The sequence below is a fragment of the Rhinolophus hipposideros genome (assembly GCF_964194185.1).
Source record: "Rhinolophus hipposideros genome assembly, chromosome: 24".
Taxonomy (NCBI): Eukaryota; Metazoa; Chordata; class Mammalia; order Chiroptera; family Rhinolophidae; genus Rhinolophus; species Rhinolophus hipposideros.
The window spans coordinates 25,606,063-25,622,336 of NC_138070.1; the positions used below are offsets into that span (position 1 = coordinate 25,606,063).

The 16,274-nt window shown below is 52.7% G+C and overlaps 1 protein-coding gene across 20 annotated transcripts in view; it reads left to right on the forward strand.

The window, feature by feature from the left end:
* Positions 1-13,669, forward strand: part of ST3GAL4 (ST3 beta-galactoside alpha-2,3-sialyltransferase 4) — a 36,776-nt gene extending 23,107 nt beyond the window's left edge. For 4 of the 20 annotated variants that reach the window (XM_081037039.1, XM_081037040.1, XM_081037022.1 and 1 more), the window contains 10 exons: positions 5,308-5,383; positions 5,654-5,750; positions 6,183-6,263; positions 6,497-6,594; positions 6,821-6,881; positions 7,415-7,510; positions 7,608-7,797; positions 8,503-8,646; positions 12,550-12,693; positions 12,999-13,658. In XM_081037039.1, the coding sequence (XP_080893165.1) occupies positions 5,368-5,383; positions 5,654-5,750; positions 6,183-6,263; positions 6,497-6,594; positions 6,821-6,881; positions 7,415-7,510; positions 7,608-7,797; positions 8,503-8,646; positions 12,550-12,693; positions 12,999-13,085 (1,014 nt within the window). In that variant the 5' untranslated portion in view covers positions 5,308-5,367 and the 3' untranslated portion in view covers positions 13,086-13,658. Of the gene's footprint in view, positions 1-344; positions 581-5,307; positions 5,384-5,653; positions 5,763-6,182; positions 6,264-6,496; positions 6,595-6,820; positions 6,882-7,414; positions 7,511-7,607; positions 7,798-8,502; positions 8,647-12,549; positions 12,694-12,998 lie in introns of those variants that run through there. The other 16 variants (XM_081037035.1, XM_081037037.1, XM_081037038.1 and 13 more) reach the window with 8 other exon arrangements.
* Positions 13,670-16,274: the final 2,605 nt, after the last annotated feature.

Here is a 16,274-nt window from a genome sequence, read left to right on the forward strand (position 1 = left end):
AAGACACTCATGAAAGAGGACTTCGAGAACTACCTCAAAAAGTGGCAAAAACGATGGGATAAGGGTGTTAAAAGCGAGGGGGAGTATTCTGAGGGGGATTAATGGCAATGTATCTTTTACTGTAATACATATTTTTAAAATTAAAAATTCACCATATTTTTTTTATCACACCTTGTGTATTTGCTACGTTCTAGTCACTATAGTGAAATCTGTCTAGCAATATGAAGAAGTCCTGGGCCAGAGGTCATAGTCTCATGGACAAATATGAAAACACATAATAATATAATTACAATTTTTTATAATATATAATATAATTATGTGATAAAGCATCTTCTGTATTGCAGGTACTCTGATAGACTCTTGGTGTAAACAAGCTTCTGAGTTTAGAGGTCAGAGGATAGTGGGCAAGGCATGAAAAACAGTAATTGTGTAATATGAAATTAAATTACCTGTTAAGTTCTAAAATCAAGATAGAAACGATATTTTGTGGGAAGAGAAACGGCAGTTGCTTGGAACTGTCAGAAAAGACTGTGAAGGAGGCGCCATGGAGCTGAGGCTGCAGAAGGAGTGGGATTGTCAGGTGAGCAGGTGGGAAGGGCCTTCGGCAGAGGCAGGCTGGGGAGGAAGGGGGGGCGCCTGTTGTGTGCCTGGAAGAGGGTCGGGTCGGAGATGCACCTGAGGGCTGCGATTGCAGGACCCGGATTGCCGCTGAGGAGTTTGACTTTTCATTTAAGGAATGGGGAGTAATTGAAGCAGGAAGGTGGTTCAATCTAAATTGTTTCTTAGAAAGACACCATGTTGGCAGTTCGGAAGAAGGGGCTTGAGTGAGGCAAGTCCAGTGGTAAAGAGACCAATTAGGAAGCAGATGAATTAGGGTGGGATATAGAATCAATCTCTGGCTCGAGAAGAGGAGAAAGAAGGCTATATTCTGAATATTTCTGAGGCTCTAGACTATGTGGCCTTTATACTGGGGCTGAGTTTTATAAGACTTGATATTCCCTGTGCCTCCCACAGTACCAAGCGGGAGTTCAGCAAACATTTGCTGGAATGGGGAAATGAAGCAGAATCGATAATATTTAGTAACTGTTTAGTAGGGCTGGGTGTGAAGGGGAGGGAGATGTTGGAAGACAGAGATGATGATCGTGGAGCGGCGAGGGGGGTAGGGAAAGATGGGTGCAGTTTGAGACGTGCTAAGTTTGAAGAGTTTAAGATCGTCCAGGCAGGATGTGCCATAGAAAATTAGAAATATTAGAATGGGATCGAGGAGAGAAATTAAAGGGCTGAAAAATAAAGAGCTGGAATCATCAGGGTAGAAGTAATCGTTAAACCCCTGGAAACGAATGAACTTGTCCTGTGAAAACAAGCAGGGGAGAGCAGAGGTCCAAGGACAGATCCCTGGAGATTGCCAGCACTTAGAGGAAGTAGAGCCAGCTTGCAGACGGCCACAGAGATAGGAGGAGAACCTGGAGAGAGTCTGGACCAGGAGCCAAGAAGGAGGCATTAGCTAACAGGATCAAAGGCTTCAGAGTCCCAGAAGAGGGAAGGAGGCCACTGAGAGCTTCAGCAAGAGTGAGTTCAGCATAAAAGTAAGGCTGAGAGCCGGGGGTGGGGGGTTGAGTGGGAAATGAGGATGTAGCCCAGATAAGGATGTTTGATCTTTGGAGGCAAGGATGGAGATCCAGGGGTTGCTTGAGGAGGAGACTGAGGCAGAGAGGGCTGCTGTTGTTTTCTTAGGAAGAAGGAGACCTGAGTATGTTCCTAAGTCAAAGGGAGTGGAGAAGGAGGGAGAGATGGAAGGATCAGGATAAGCAAGGGGAATCGCTGATCTGAAATAATGCTGGAAAGATCATGCTGGAATAATAAAAATAATGCTGGAATGGTGGAGACCCAGTGTCCAGGTGTAGGGATTAGGAAGGAGCAGGAGTGGCAGGTGAGTCTAGAGGTGACAGGTGGGCAGCTCCAGTTTTCCTTGCAGAGCTGAGGAACAGGTCTCTGAACCAATAAGAATGGGACCTGTGCTTCTGCCCACCCTGTTCTTCCCACAGCCTTTTCAGGAACATTAAGTCCTATCCCTTGATGGGCCCAGGGGCTCTGAGGGGCCTGGCAGCATGCTGTGCCTTTGGGGGACGCATAGTCCTGTTCCTCTCGGTACAGTGGGTACCTGCTGTATGTTAGCTGTGAGTCGGAGCGGCATGAGTCATGGGTGCTGCTTCTGTGGTGCCTTCCTTTTTCAGCTGGTACCCCCTGTCTGCCCTTCGGCAAGTTCTGTGGCAGTGCTCACCAGCCTCACTTGAGCCAGGGACACCGTGGTTCCTGGCAGAGTTCCAAGAGAGCACACAGCCTTCCTGCCCTGGGGTCAGCTTTGCCTAGCTGGTTGGGTGAGCTGGGTTCCCTTATAGTTGGTGGCAGGCGGAGGCTGGTGTACCTTGGACATGAGAGGATCAAATGCCTGCCCTCCTACACAGGTACCCTATTTTGACTTTTCTCCTGTCCTTTTGTACCCAGGGGCTCAGTCACTAATGTGGGGGGAGCTGCTGGGAGAAGGCTACCAGTTGCTACCAGTTGGCAGCAACCAGCCCAAGAAATCCACGCTCCTAGAATGTCCGTGGGCTGCTGAACCATCCTTGTGACTGGACCCAGCAAGGGGAGGAAGTGGGTTAATGAAATCCTGGACGGGGTATCTTAGAGCAAGCCCTGAGACTAGCCAGCCTGCCTAGCACAACACCAGCACAGTGTGGGAATTAACACACGGGTGCAAAACTTTCTTGGTCAAAGAAGAGCTAGTTGTCTTCTTGCTCAGGACCACATCAGTGCCGGTCACCTCTGGTGGCCAAGGTCTCCTCCATCGAGGGCAGCTGACTATTTGTACACTTCGCAGGTGATTGATTGCCTTCTGTAATCAGTGTCGTGATGTGATAGTTGACATCAAGGGAGATAGGTGAGACGGAGTGAATCCTGGTCGTGAAAGGAAGATTGCGAGAGAGTGCAGGTAGGAGAGGATGCAGTTCCTAAAGTAATGAAACATTAGCCCTGGAAGGAGCCTGGTCTCAGCCTAGTAGCAGGTCTCACCTAGCAGTCGTCCCAGGTCTCACCTGGGAGCTGGTTAGGATGGGATCCCCCGACACCCACTGAGTCAGAACGTGCATGCGAGAGTTTGAGGAGCTTGCTGTCACCACCCTCCGGACCAGTCCTCTCACCCTTAGAATTGCTTGGAGTGATTAGACACATTCCAGGGTTGAGCCAGAGCAATTGCATCAGAATTCCTAGGTCTGGGACAACCCAGATAGCACCCCAGGCAGTTCTCCCGTGCAACTTCAGGAAGTACAGCCCTTAACCAGCCTTCTGGAACTTGAATGTGCGTGTGAATAATCAGGGGATCTGATTCAAATGTAGATTCTGATTTTGTGTATCTGGAGGTGGACTGAGATGACGAATTTTTAATAAGGTCCCTAGTGACCTATGCTGCTGATCAGATATATTTTTACCTGCGAGCATCTAAGACCAACTTCCCAGGTGTATAGCCAAAGAAACTGAGGGTCAGAGAGGAAGAGACTCCCCCAGAGTTGCCCGATATGTTATTCATTCAGTGTTCCCCGAGTGCTGGCTGTGTGCCAGGCAGCGGGCTAGATGCTGGGCCGAAAGCGGGGGACCAGACAGACCTGACTCCTCCCCTCACAGAGCTTATATTCCAGTGGGAGAATCAGAGAGCAGGCACGGAAGTCACTAAACAACTTAGAGATCAGAAGTGCTGTGAAGGCGATACAAAGGCGACGGACTAGGAATGACTTAGCAGTAGCTGTGGGTAAATAGGGGAGGTGTGCATGTTTGGAGAAGCAGTCAGGGAAGTTACTAGAACCATGGCTTTCACTGGGGTCTTCTAATTACAAACTTGGAACTTTCCTGGACAGGGCGATCCTTCATTCCCACTGGGGTTAGCGGGTGGGGGCTCCTGATTCTACTGAGGACCCCTAACTCTGGCCCTCACCTGGCTCTCTCCTCACTCTCAAGACTCTCATTCTTTGGGGCTCGTGGACTCTGAGTGGAGCCTGTGGACTGAGTGGAGCCTGGGGAATGCCCGCTGGGAGCAGAGCAGGACTGCGTGATAGGACGATGTTCAGGCTCCTTGATTTATGACCTGTAAAAAAAACCAGGCCTTGTCCAGATGCTGTCTCCTGTCCGTGAGAAATATTCGAGATTTTTCTTTTATCCCCGAGAGCATACACACACTAGTCCTCCCCTCTTTTTCCTGATTCTTCAAAAGAATCACGGGGGCTGCTTGTGGAAATGCCCATCCCAGTCCACCGGGGCTGACGGACGCAGTCCCAGGGAAGGGCCCTGGAATCTGGGCTTTTAGTTGGCAGCCCAGGTGATTCTCAGGCTGCTGACCACTGGGGGACCCAGCCCGGAGAGAAGAAACTCGCGCTTGGTGGTGGGTGCCTGTGCCTCGTGGTGGCTGTGGAAGCTGCAGAAATGTCCTATCCAGTGACTCCGGAGCGTGGCCCTGACTGAGTTTGTGATTTAGGGACCCCTTTGTTTACCTGCGAGTAGCAGCTCCCCACTTCCACTGCCCGTCCTTACCCAAAAGGGTCTCCCAACTGCGTCTTTGACTAACCAGGCCCTCCTGCTCCCCGCACTCCTCATTCAAACACCCTGCCTTCACTGCGTTTCCCCACATGCCTGGGTGGTGAGGGCTTGAATACTGTTTGCATCTAGTCAGAGTCCAGAGGACTGGAGGAGGCCTCGTGGACCGTCTCATAACCACACCCTCAGGCCAGTGTCTGGCGTGAGCGGACCTCTTTGGCTGGAGTAGTGGGAGACTGATGATGGAGTGGTGGGCAGTGGCCAGAACCAAGAGGGGGCCTTGGATGGTGGCACATAGATAAACTTCAGTTGCATGCAATACGAATAACACCTTTGTACACTTAGCTTAACTTTCATGTAAAAGGTGGGGAGAGGTATCCACCCACCTCCTGGAGCTGGTCCTTCCCAGGTCAAAATGAGGAAGAGCACAGAGAGGGGCTCCATGCCAGGGAAGCTGGAGCTGGCCAGTCTGGCATGGAACTTAATCCTGGAGGGGTGGGGCTTGGTTTTCCTTTCTGTGGCATAGGACGCCCCTGCCCCTCAGACTGCTGATGCTGCCTGTGAGGGGCTGGGGGATGTCCAGAGTGTGAAGGTCCCTCTGTGGGTGACTGCTCTGAAGTAGCTTTGTGCTTTCTGGAGGTGGGAAGAGGCAGATTGTGTCCTGCTCCAGCGTCTGGCAGGAGTCTGTGTGGAGCTGACCAGACATCTGTGACTCCTATGTCCTAGGTGGCCCGAGGCAGCCGGGATGCCAGCTCTCCCCAGAAACCCTGCTACCTGCTGAGAAACATGATCAGCAAGTCCCGTGAGTGTTGTCCAAGAGCTCTCCACCCTGAAGGATGGGCCCCTCAGAAGCAGACTTCAGCATCATCCTGGGACCCCTGGGGGTTGTGAGGGACAGAGCCCTCTCTGCATCTCGAGGGACATTGGGAATGCTTAGGTGCAAGCCCTGTGCTGGAAAGCAATGGCCAGGCTAGGGCCAGGACTGGGTCCGCTTGAGGTGGGGTTGCAGGGGCCCAAGATGGGCCCCATGAGAAGGTGGACTGGGACTGTACCTGCGTGTTTCTGCCTCCAGCTCCTCTGTGCATGTGCCCTGCAGGCTGGAAGCTCCTGGCCATGCTGGCTCTGATCCTGGCCGTCATGGTGTGGTATTCCATCTCCCGAGAAGACAGGTACATTGAGCTGTGAGTCTAGCTTCCATGTCCTTCCCTTGGTTCTTCTCAGGAACAGGGCTTGGGATGGAGGTCATGGGGTGGGGAGGGAGTGGGGCAGGAGGGTTCAGAGAGCCCGGACGTGACCTCTCCCTTCAACTTAGCACAAAATCCTTCCGTGAGGGTAGGTAGTAGTGGGTTTGGGGGGTAGGGTCTGGGCTGACTCCCCTGGGCCCTCCACCAGGGGTTTCGGGAAAAGGAAGAGGTGGATCCTCAATGGTTTGGTTTCAAAGTACAACTTGGGTTGAGATGATTCCACCCTGTAAGTCACTCTCCAGCACCTGGGACCGATGTGCCATGGGACAGAGTTGAGGCTGCCTGAGATGGGCCCCTGGGCCCCTGGGTCCCTAGGCTGCCTAGAGCTCCTTTCTCCTCTCCTTTTTTTGTCCCCAGTTTTTATTTTCCCATCCCAGAGAAGAAGGAGCCATGCCTGCAGGGTGAGGCAGAGAGGAAGGCCTCTAAGCTCTTTGGCAAGTAAGTACTTGAGGCTGCGGGGGTTGGGGCAGGACATGGGATGAGCTGGGATTGAGAGTTTCACAGGGTGAGGGTCTGCATGCTGGCTGGAAGGAGGAACTGTGCTGGTGGACATGGGTTAGGCAGCGAGAGATCCTTGGACATGCGTATAATATTAGTCAGGGACCTGACCCAGATTCTGACATGAAGATTCATTCCTTTCGCATCCCCACCCTGCTCTCACATCTGTTCAGCTACTCGCGAGATCAGCCTGTCTTCCTGCAGCTTAAGGATTATTTCTGGGTCAAGACACCCTCTGCCTACGAGCTGCCCTACGGGACCAAGGGGAGTGGTAAGTAGGGAACAGTGGTGTTGTGGGAACAGTGGGCTGACTTCGGCCACACTCTTCTTATTCTTTGCTGTCCTCAGTCTCAAGTGCCTGAGTTCTCAGCCTGTCTTAGATTCCAGGGTCAGGGGAGGAGAAGGCAGGCAAGCCTCCGACGAGTAGTGGCGGGAGAGTGGCAGCCTTTGGAACGCTGGCTATTGTCATCAGCCACTGCCAATTGGTTCTTTTGTAGAAGACCTGCTGCTCCGGGTTCTAGCCATCACCAGCTACTCCATTCCGGAGAGCATCCAGAGGTAAGGAGACTGTCCTCTTACCCCAGTCTGAGCACCTCCTTCTTGCCCCAGTATGAAATAGTCATGGCCCAGCACCTCCAGTGAGCCTTCCTGTCTCTGGTCTCCTGTGGCCAATTTGACCCTTTTTCCTAGTCTGCCCGTCTCTGGGGCAGTCCCCAAGGCAACTAAGCCTGGGCGACGGCTGCTACCAGAGCAGGCAGACTGCTGAGGGTGTCACCGTGGCAACAGGCAGGCCTGGGCAGCATGTGAGGGGTCTTGGAAACAGGGTTTCTTACTGGTACTCCTCAGGCGTCTTCTCTCCTTTCCTCCTCTCTCTTCCATGCTCTGCTCAGTTTCCTCTCCTGTTACAGAAGCCCAGGGCTGCAGAGTGAGCAGGACCATTAGCAGGACTCCTGGGAGATGCCTGGTCCATGGGGACTGGGGCTGGGGGGGCCGGGGGAGGGATCCTGAGCCAGGTCGGGGCAGACCCAGGACAGAAGAGTTCAGTGGAGCAGGGAATGCTTCTGCATCTGAGCCCCCTCTTCCCATGCCAGCCTCAAGTGCCGCCGCTGCGTGGTGGTGGGCAATGGGCACCGGCTTCGCAACAGCTCGCTGGGAGATGCCATCAACAAGTACGACATGGTCATCAGGTCTGTATGACCATCCGTCCCCTCTGCTGTCTGGGAGCGACTGTAGACAGGCCCAGTGGGGCCCTAGGTTACAGGCATTCTTCCTCCCGCCTCCCAGGTTGAACAATGCCCCAGTGGCTGGCTACGAAGGCGACGTGGGCTCCAAGACCACCATGCGTCTCTTCTACCCAGAATCCGCCCACTTCAACCCCAAAGTGGAGAACAATCCAGACACACTCCTCGTGCTGGTGGCTTTCAAGGCGATGGACTTCCACTGGATTGAGACCATCTTGAGTGATAAGAAGCGGGTAAGTGGGGAGATGGGGAGGGGTCAAGGCCCAAGGCAGGACCTCCCGTTCCATGATGTCTGCCCTGCAGTCCTAGAACTGGTGAGGGGAAGGCATGAATTCAGTCTTCGGCGGGGCTTCTGATGGCTGGCCTGGCAGCCAGGGCCTGAGCTCCTGTGTGAGTCAGGTAGCAGCCAAAGGTATCCCAAGCTCAAGGCTGCCTGGGATAGAAAAGCTGCCAAGTTATGTTTGCCAGTGAGAAACTTGGGAGCAGAGGAGCCGGTCAAGTCAGTAGTTATCTCCAGCCAGGGGGCAGGTTAGGACAATCAAAATGCAGGTCCTTCCAGATGGCCCCCAGAAAGTCCACTGTGTCTCTTTGTCATCCAGTCAAATGCTGAACTGTCCAGTCTGGTGTTTTTGCCAAGTGTTTACACAACCCCAAACTCAAGCCCCTCCACCTGTTTGGAGACCCTTGGAAGTGGGAATGGTTTGGACCTTGTCACCTGGCTTCCCCTGGGGGTGGAAGGTGCTGTCTCTTCTCTCTCTCCTTGCTCCCCTCTGGCCTCCCTTCCTGTCTCTGGTGCATGCCTCCACCTCCCTCCCCTCTCACCCTGAGGGTCTCTGCCATCACGTGGACCCCATCCCCTGGCTGAGGACCACTGGGCTGGCCTGGAGAAATAGGTCTTTGCCCACTTGCATCTCTCCCTTCCAACCCCATCCTCCTAGGTGCGAAAAGGCTTCTGGAAACAGCCTCCCCTCATCTGGGACGTCAATCCCAAACAGATTCGGATTCTCAACCCCTTCTTCATGGAGATTGCAGCTGACAAACTGCTGAGCCTGCCCATGCAGCAGCCACGCAAGATTAAGCAGGTGATGACGCAAGCCAGAGGGTCGGGGTCCCAGGTGGGAAGTAGGTGGGACAGTCCTAGAGGCTTAGGGGGCCGTTGAGGACCCTATCAGAAGGTAGAATAATAATAACAGAGATTGGAAAGAACAGTTCACATAGGAATAATACCAGTTAAAGACCGGGGACTGCGGCCTTTAGCCACACACATGTGATCAGAATTATTACCGTGTTTCCCCGAAAAAAAGACCTAACCGGAAAATAAGCCCTAGCATGATTTCGATGACATCCCCTGAACATAAACCCTAACGCGTCTTTTGGAGCACACCTTAATAAAAGACCCGGTCTTATTTTTGGGGAAACACAGTGGCAGCCAGGGAGAGCACACGCTTGAGAACCGTGGGACATCTCCAAAGTGGGGAGTTATGGGGGAGTACTTATATGCTTGTGGCAGGAGTTAGGGGATGGTTTTGGCAGGTGCTGGTCATAAACTGGTGAGTTGCAGGCACAGCCATATTCTTTTTTTTAGAACTCCTCAGGCTTGTGCAGTTGCTGTTCGATCACTTTTTCTTACACTTTAGTCGAATGAGTTCAGCGTTTGAGCTTACAGTTTGTTTTGCATATCATGGTCCATTTGGGGAGGCATGGCGCAGTTTTGCAAGTTACAGTTTTGGTTTCAGCTCTCAGTACCCTAGTGGTCTTTGGCTGGTGGGCTTTAAAATGCTTGTAGCTTCCCAAATACTTGCACACATGTCTTTTGAACCTCAGAGAGACTGTGTGGGAGAGTGGCCAGAGGTAACCAGCAGACATAGACAGGACCCGCGTACCCCTTACTGTGTGGCTTGGGGCAAGTCAACCACTCGGAGCCTCCATTTTCTTATCTGTGTGCTAGGGCTAAAATTAGCACCGACCTCCGAAGGCCATTGCAGGATTTACAGCTCAATACATATTTGCACAATTTTGAATAAATGATTTTTTCCCCACTGAGTATCTACTGTGATTCAGAGTCATGTGCCTGCTTTTGTGACTGCTCAGTGCCAGGCCCCAAGGATGCATGCGGGAAGTAAGACATGTCCTTGCCCTAAGGACACTCCAGTTAGCAGAATAAACACACAGATAGTAGCATGGAGTGGCAAAGTGCCCCAGCAGAGTTGTTCCAAGTGCTGTGGGTTCTCAGAAGAGGGGCAGGCCTCTGCTTGGGGGCTGTCTCAGGGGAGGCGCCCCTGAGGAGGTGGTGCTGCTGTTGGGCCTTGAGGGGTCTTGGGGCCATCAGGCAGAGGACTGGGGAAGGTGTATCATGGCAAGGCCAAACACTCCCCCGGCACTGAGTTCTCGTGTGGGTGGAGTTGCAGCGGCAGCAAGAAGGCGTTTTATGCCCCTGATGGGGCGTGAGGCAGAAGTAAAGGCTGGAAAGGAAGGTGAGAGAAAGGAAGCACTTAATCTGTATTAGTTTCCTATCATTGCCTAACAAATAACCACAGCTTAACGACTTAAAACAACAGCCATGCTTCTACCCATAGTTCCGTAGGTCAGAAGTCCAGCTGCATAGGGTGTCTGTGTTCTCTGCTTAGGGTATGCAGGCTTCCCGAAAGTAGAGCGTTCCTATAAGACCTTTTGTAAGACAGAAATGGTATAAAACAAAGAAGCAGTTACCATTGATTTCTGTGTCTTTATTTCTTTCACCACAATTGAAACGCTTACCGACGTCCAGTTTTATGCTAAGCATAACCCCCTTACAAGTGCTCTTAGGCTTTTCTGATACCTTAGGACACATCTTACTTATGGATGCACAGAATAAATCGAGATAAAGCACAGAAGCTCACAGAACACAGTTCAAAGCTCTGCTGGCTTGAGTCTGAGATGCTGAGTGTGGTTCCCAGGAAAGGAGGTCGGTGTGGCCACTCTCACTGCAAAACAAACTCTGAACGCTATGTTCACTTTTTGCCTTTTTTCACAACAGCGAAAATCTTCTTCGAATTTCTTGCGGTTAGCGAACACAGGTACTAATGTATTAGGTTGGTGCAAAAGTAATTGCTGTTTTTGCAATTCTTTTTAACCTTTTAAACTACAATTACTTTTGCACCAACCTAATAGGTCTTTCGTAAAACCGAAGTGGCGTAACACGAACTTTTCAAAAAGCGGGGCATTACCTGTGCAAGGCTGGAATCAAGGTGGCAGCCAGATGAGTTTTGTCTGGAGGCTGGTGGAGTAAGGGAGGTTCACTTCTAAGCTCATTCTTTTTTTGTTTTTAAGATTTTGTTGGGGGAACAGGACTTTATTGGGGAACAGTGTGTACTTCCAGGCCTTTTTTCCAAGTCAAGTTGTTGTCCTTTCAATCTTAGTTGTGGAGGGTGCCGTTCAGCTTCAAGTTGTCCTTTCAGTCTTAGATGTGGAGGGCGCAGCTCAGCTCCAGGTCCAGTTGCCGTTGCTAGTTGCAGGGGGCGCAGCCCACCATCCCTTGCGGGAGTCAAACCGGCAACCTTGTGGTTGAGAGGACGCGCTCCAACCAACTGAGCCATCCGGAAGCTCAGCCGCAGCTCAGCTCCAGGTGCCGTGTTCAATCTTTAGTTGCAGGGGGCAGAGGCCACCATCCCTTGTAGGACTCGAGGAGCTGAACCGGCAACCTTGTGGTTGAGAGCCCACTGGCCCATGTGGGAATCGAACCGGCAGCCTTTGGAGTTAGGAGCATGGAGCTCTAACCGCCTGAGCCACTGGGCCGGCCCCTAAGCTCATTCTTATTGGAAGAATTCAGTTCCTTTTGGTTGTAGGACCGAGGTCCCCTTTTCTGGCTGCCTTTCAGCTGGGTAGCAGGGAGCACCCTCAGCTCATAGAGGCTTCCCATATTCCTTGCCATGTGACCCCCTCCATCTTTAGGCCAGCCTTGACATGATAAATCCTTCTTATACTTCCCATCTCTGACTTTTTCCACTGCAGAGCTCTAGATCCAGATGTATAAGCTCATGAAATGAGGTAAAGCCCACTACTAGGACGATCTCCCTATCTTACAGTCAACTGTGCCATCCAGAGCAGTGTAACATGATATAACTAACATACCTCATCATATCCATAGTTTCCACACACGCTCAAAGGTGAGGGTCATTGGGGGTCATCTGAGAATTCTAGTGCTACAACATTTACTTTACAGGTGAAATTGAGAGATTCATGACAATTCTAAGTTTCCAGCTTTGACAACTGGGTGGGCGATAATATGTTTAACTAATATAGGGAATACGGGGGAATAGGAGAGTTTGGTGAGTTTAAGGAGCCTATATCCAGGCAGAGCTGGCTAGAAGGCGATGGAAATGTGGTTTGGCGAAGGTCTGAACTGGATGAGGTAACGCAGTGGTAATTAAAGCAACAGGGTTTTAGTAAAACGGAAGGCCCAGGCAGAAAGTGATAGATGAAATGATAGCAGAGCTCAGAAACACACACTGGAAAAACCCTGGTGTCAGGAGGAAAAGTGGAAAAGTCTTGAGTGGAAAAGTCTTGCCATTCTCCACTTTACAGAAAGGGAGAGCCCACCGCAAAAAGGGGCCTACAGCCCATGAGCGTGGGGTCCCCAGGTCTTCTGAAAGAGGTGAGTTCTGTTCTTCAAGGTGTAGAACAGAACCTTTCCAGCCCTTAGCGAGTTGCGTAACAGTTGTAAGTAAGCCTCATTTCCCCATCTGTACTGTGCAGTATGATAGCCATGAGCCGCCTAAGGCTCCTTAAATTTTAATTAACATAAAATGAAATAAAAAATTCAGTGCTTAGCTACACAAGCCCCGTTTACTTGCTCAGTCACTAGCTGTGGCTGTGGTTGCCACACAGGACAGCACAGATGAGATCACCTCCAGGATAACGGAAAGTTCTGTTGCAGAACGCTGGCCTAGAAGATGCTGAAAGGAGCAGGGCTCCCTCTAATACCTTCCCCACCCCTTGTCCCTCAGAAGCCCACCACAGGCCTGTTGGCCATCACCCTGGCCCTCCACCTCTGCGACGTGGTACATATCGCTGGCTTTGGCTACCCAGATGCCCACAACAGGAAGCAGACCATTCACTACTACGAGCAGATCACACTCAAGTCCATGGCGGTAAGCGGCCCCTGCCTGCACGCTGGGTGGGGCAGACCAGCCTGGGACACTGGGTGAATGAAGAGCGCCAGTGGCCCCGAAGTGGCTCACGGTGAGGTCACTCAGAGAGTCAGAACTGGCACCAAGGCATCTGGACTTCCTGGCCAGTGTCCTCTGAATTCGGCCACATAGATTCTGTCTTCCTTCCCAAAGGCAGCATGGGGAAGGCGCTCTCAGAGTGTGCGGCTGTGGGGAGGGCCACGAGAATGTCTTGGGCCACGGACATCCCTAGAAATCCCTGTTTACTTCCTTGGCTGTCTCCACAGGGGTCAGGCCACAACGTCTCCCAAGAGGCCCTGGCCATCAAACGGATGCTGGAAATTGGAGCAGTCAAGAACCTCACTTACTTCTGACTTGGGCAGGAGCTGTACCCGTCGGTCTGCCCACTCTGCTGCCTGAGCCACGCCCAGTCATGTGGGGGTGCCTGGTGCCAACATGACCGGCTTGGACTCCTCCTCGCCCGTGTGGGGAGCGGGTCCCTGGACTGGCCAGGTCTGAGATGAGGCCATGTCCCTGGCTGCTCTTGTGGAGGCCAGATCTGGTCAGAGTGGAGGCCCCCGGGTGCTGGGATCTCAGGCAAGGAACGAGCCTTGTAGCATCTCTTGTCTGCCCGTGCTGGGAGATTATTTAATGGGCTATTTAATTAAGGGGAAGAAAGTGCTGTGGGCTGGTCTCATAGCATCCAGAAAAGGGGACATATACAGTGTTCTGACCACTTTTTATAAAAACAGAAAAGTGATGGGCCCACTAAGACCTAGACCCAGAGCAGACCTCCCCGGAGGGCGGGTCGTCTGGAGTGGTTGGATGCCCTTCAGAGAGGAGCTGCTCCTCCCAGCAGGCATGGGAAAAGCAGCGGTAGGGGTGTTCAGTGGAGAAGGGAACCTCATCTAGAAAAGAGGTTCCAAACATATTAAACTATTTTTCCTAAAACAGAAGCAGTTGTGATACCCCGTGTCCTTGCAGATGGGGAGGACATGGATGGGCAGTGGGACACGGCCGTTGGCCCCTCTCCCGGCAGTGGACAGGCTTGGGAAAGACTCAGTGGGACCCAGAGCAGGCCATGGGCATTCAAGAAATGTATTTATTGAGTAGTGCTTGGTGCCAAGTCATACCTTGTCACCTTGGCATAGCAGGAAAACAAGTGGTGCCCAGAGCAGCCTTGTCTGCTGGACACCCAGCCTGGCTCCTTCATCCTGGTTTGCTTCCCAGAGGTAGGGAGGGCCAGGAGGATGGCAGAGGGGAAGGGCAGAACCCTCTCCCACCTCCCTTCCTCTCCCACCTCCCTTCCTCTCCCTCACCAGCTTTCAGTTTCTAAAATCTCATGTTGGGAGGTGTCTGTTTCAGGACAGGGGTGGAGTCAGACAAAGGAAGCCAAGTTTCCCTTCTCAGATTAAGTGGGAATCATAAAATGGAGTTTATAGAAGGTCCTGCCAGTGGCCCGGGCTGCCAGGATCGGGGTGGGCAGGGCTCCGGCAGCAGCTAAGGAGTTTGGCAAGGCCTGTCAGCCAGTCTCCAGGCCAAGGGATGAAATTCCTTTTTCCCCCAGGTCTCTAGAATTTTGATAGCCCTGCCATTTGTCTGTCTCTCCCCTCTTTGTTCTCCATCTTTCCAGGCCCTGCTTAGCTGCCAACTGGGCTTCCTGCCACCCCCACAGCTGTTCCTTTACATCTGGAGCCAGGAGGGAGAGCTGGAACTCCCCCATAGGGAATGGGACTGCAGCTGTGTTCCCGGCTTTCTCGGAAAGAGTTGCAGCCTGGAGGTTTTGAAGCTAGGCTGGGACAGGACAGATAAAAAGGGACAGAGATTTGGGAGGAACAGAGGAAAATGACATGCTTCTCAACAGAATTAGAGTGGCCTTGATAATACCTACCGTCATCCCATAGAACGGTCCTGAGGACCGTCACAGGGAATGGAATTGCCTGCTTCCAGGAGCCCGGCGAACTATTTTGTTAGCTGCCTCCCTCCTCCCAGGGGAGAGGGGGATTCTGAAAGCAAATAGGGCCACAGCATCTGCAGCCCCAAGCCCCCTCCCCTCCACATGGGTTTTTGGAGGAGGCTGGGCTTGCTGACTCCTACCGGGGTGTGAGTGTGGGCGTGGGGATCTCAGCTCTGCTTCTCCCCATCCTTCCCCAGCTGCTTCTCGCGAGGGTAGCGAGGGTATGCAAAGGAGTGTCCATTTCCCCATCTAGAGCCATTGAAAGTGACTGTTAGCACATGTGATCTAGCCGTCCTGCATTGTGGACACTGCCTGTTACTGAACACACCTAAACTTGAGCCAGAATCAGTACACACGGATGGGTCAGACCGCCCCGACTCCACACACACACGCGTGTAAACACAGGGAGCATTTTACATTCTTGTTGGGTTATGCCTGTGATGTCATATGCAGACAGTCCCTCATGATCACATACGGACGAGAGTGTATGGGAAGGCGGTGTATACACCCAAACCGTTCATTGTCCCCTTGGGGAGTGAGCCCAGCTTTCTCCAGGATGCCTCTATTCCTACGCAGATTGAGGCAGTTCTGGCGAAGAGTTAGTGCGACCCGTGGAGCTTCTGATGTGGAGTTGTTGGGTGGGGTTCTTTCAGGTCCTTGGAGATTTCATTGCTCAGGTAGCCCAACCATACGAATGAACTGCCTGCCAGCCTGCCTGGTACTGATTCAAGTATGCCCTGAACATGAGGAGGGGCCCAGGGAACAACAGAGGGAAGCCCTTGAGTGCAGGACGACAAATCTGGGTTCTATACCAAACTCTGCCACTTAATTCTGCAGAATGCAATCGTTTCAACACGTCTATGCTACAAGTCCCAAGTTCCTTTAAACAAGAGGATGGGTCAAGCCTTGAGGACCACATATCAGAATTATCAGGGGATGATTTAAGAACGGAGATTCTTGGGTCTTACCCAGGCAGCTGGGGGTGGGGCCCAGGAATTCGGAATCATAACGAGCACGCAACCACTGCTCCAGCGGTCTAGACTCCAGGATGACCTCATAGGCCTCAGCCTCAGGGTCTGAGCACAATGCCCACCCATCCCCGACGCCCTGGAGATGCGGTAACCAGGCGCACGCAGGAAGAGCGGCCCGCAGCTGCCTCCGCCCGCGGCGCGCAGAGGGCAGCCGGGCGCGTGGGCACCGTCGCGCGAGCCCACGCAGGCCTCGCGGCGGTGGGAGCCCCAGGTAGGGCTTGGTCACCACTGAGGGAGTTCTCCAGCCCCCAGCCTGTCCCCCCCGCGCCCCCAGCCTGTCCCCCGCCCAGCATCATCGGAGGCCAGCCTCCCCAACAGCGTGGCTTGCCCTGGACGCCCAGGGGCCAGGGGACCAGACCTGGACTGCGAGGAGGGGAGGGGACCTACCCCGTCCAGTGTAGATTCTACAGGTCCTGCCCTCCACGGAAGGAAGCGCCTGAACAGAGGGCAAGGGGCTCCCGGCTCCGCCACCGAGCTGGGCAAGACCGAGATGACACTGTGACCTAGCCCACGAGTACATTTAAATGATACTGTGTTGTATTCACACCGCGTGGTGTGCCTTAACTTTGGACACT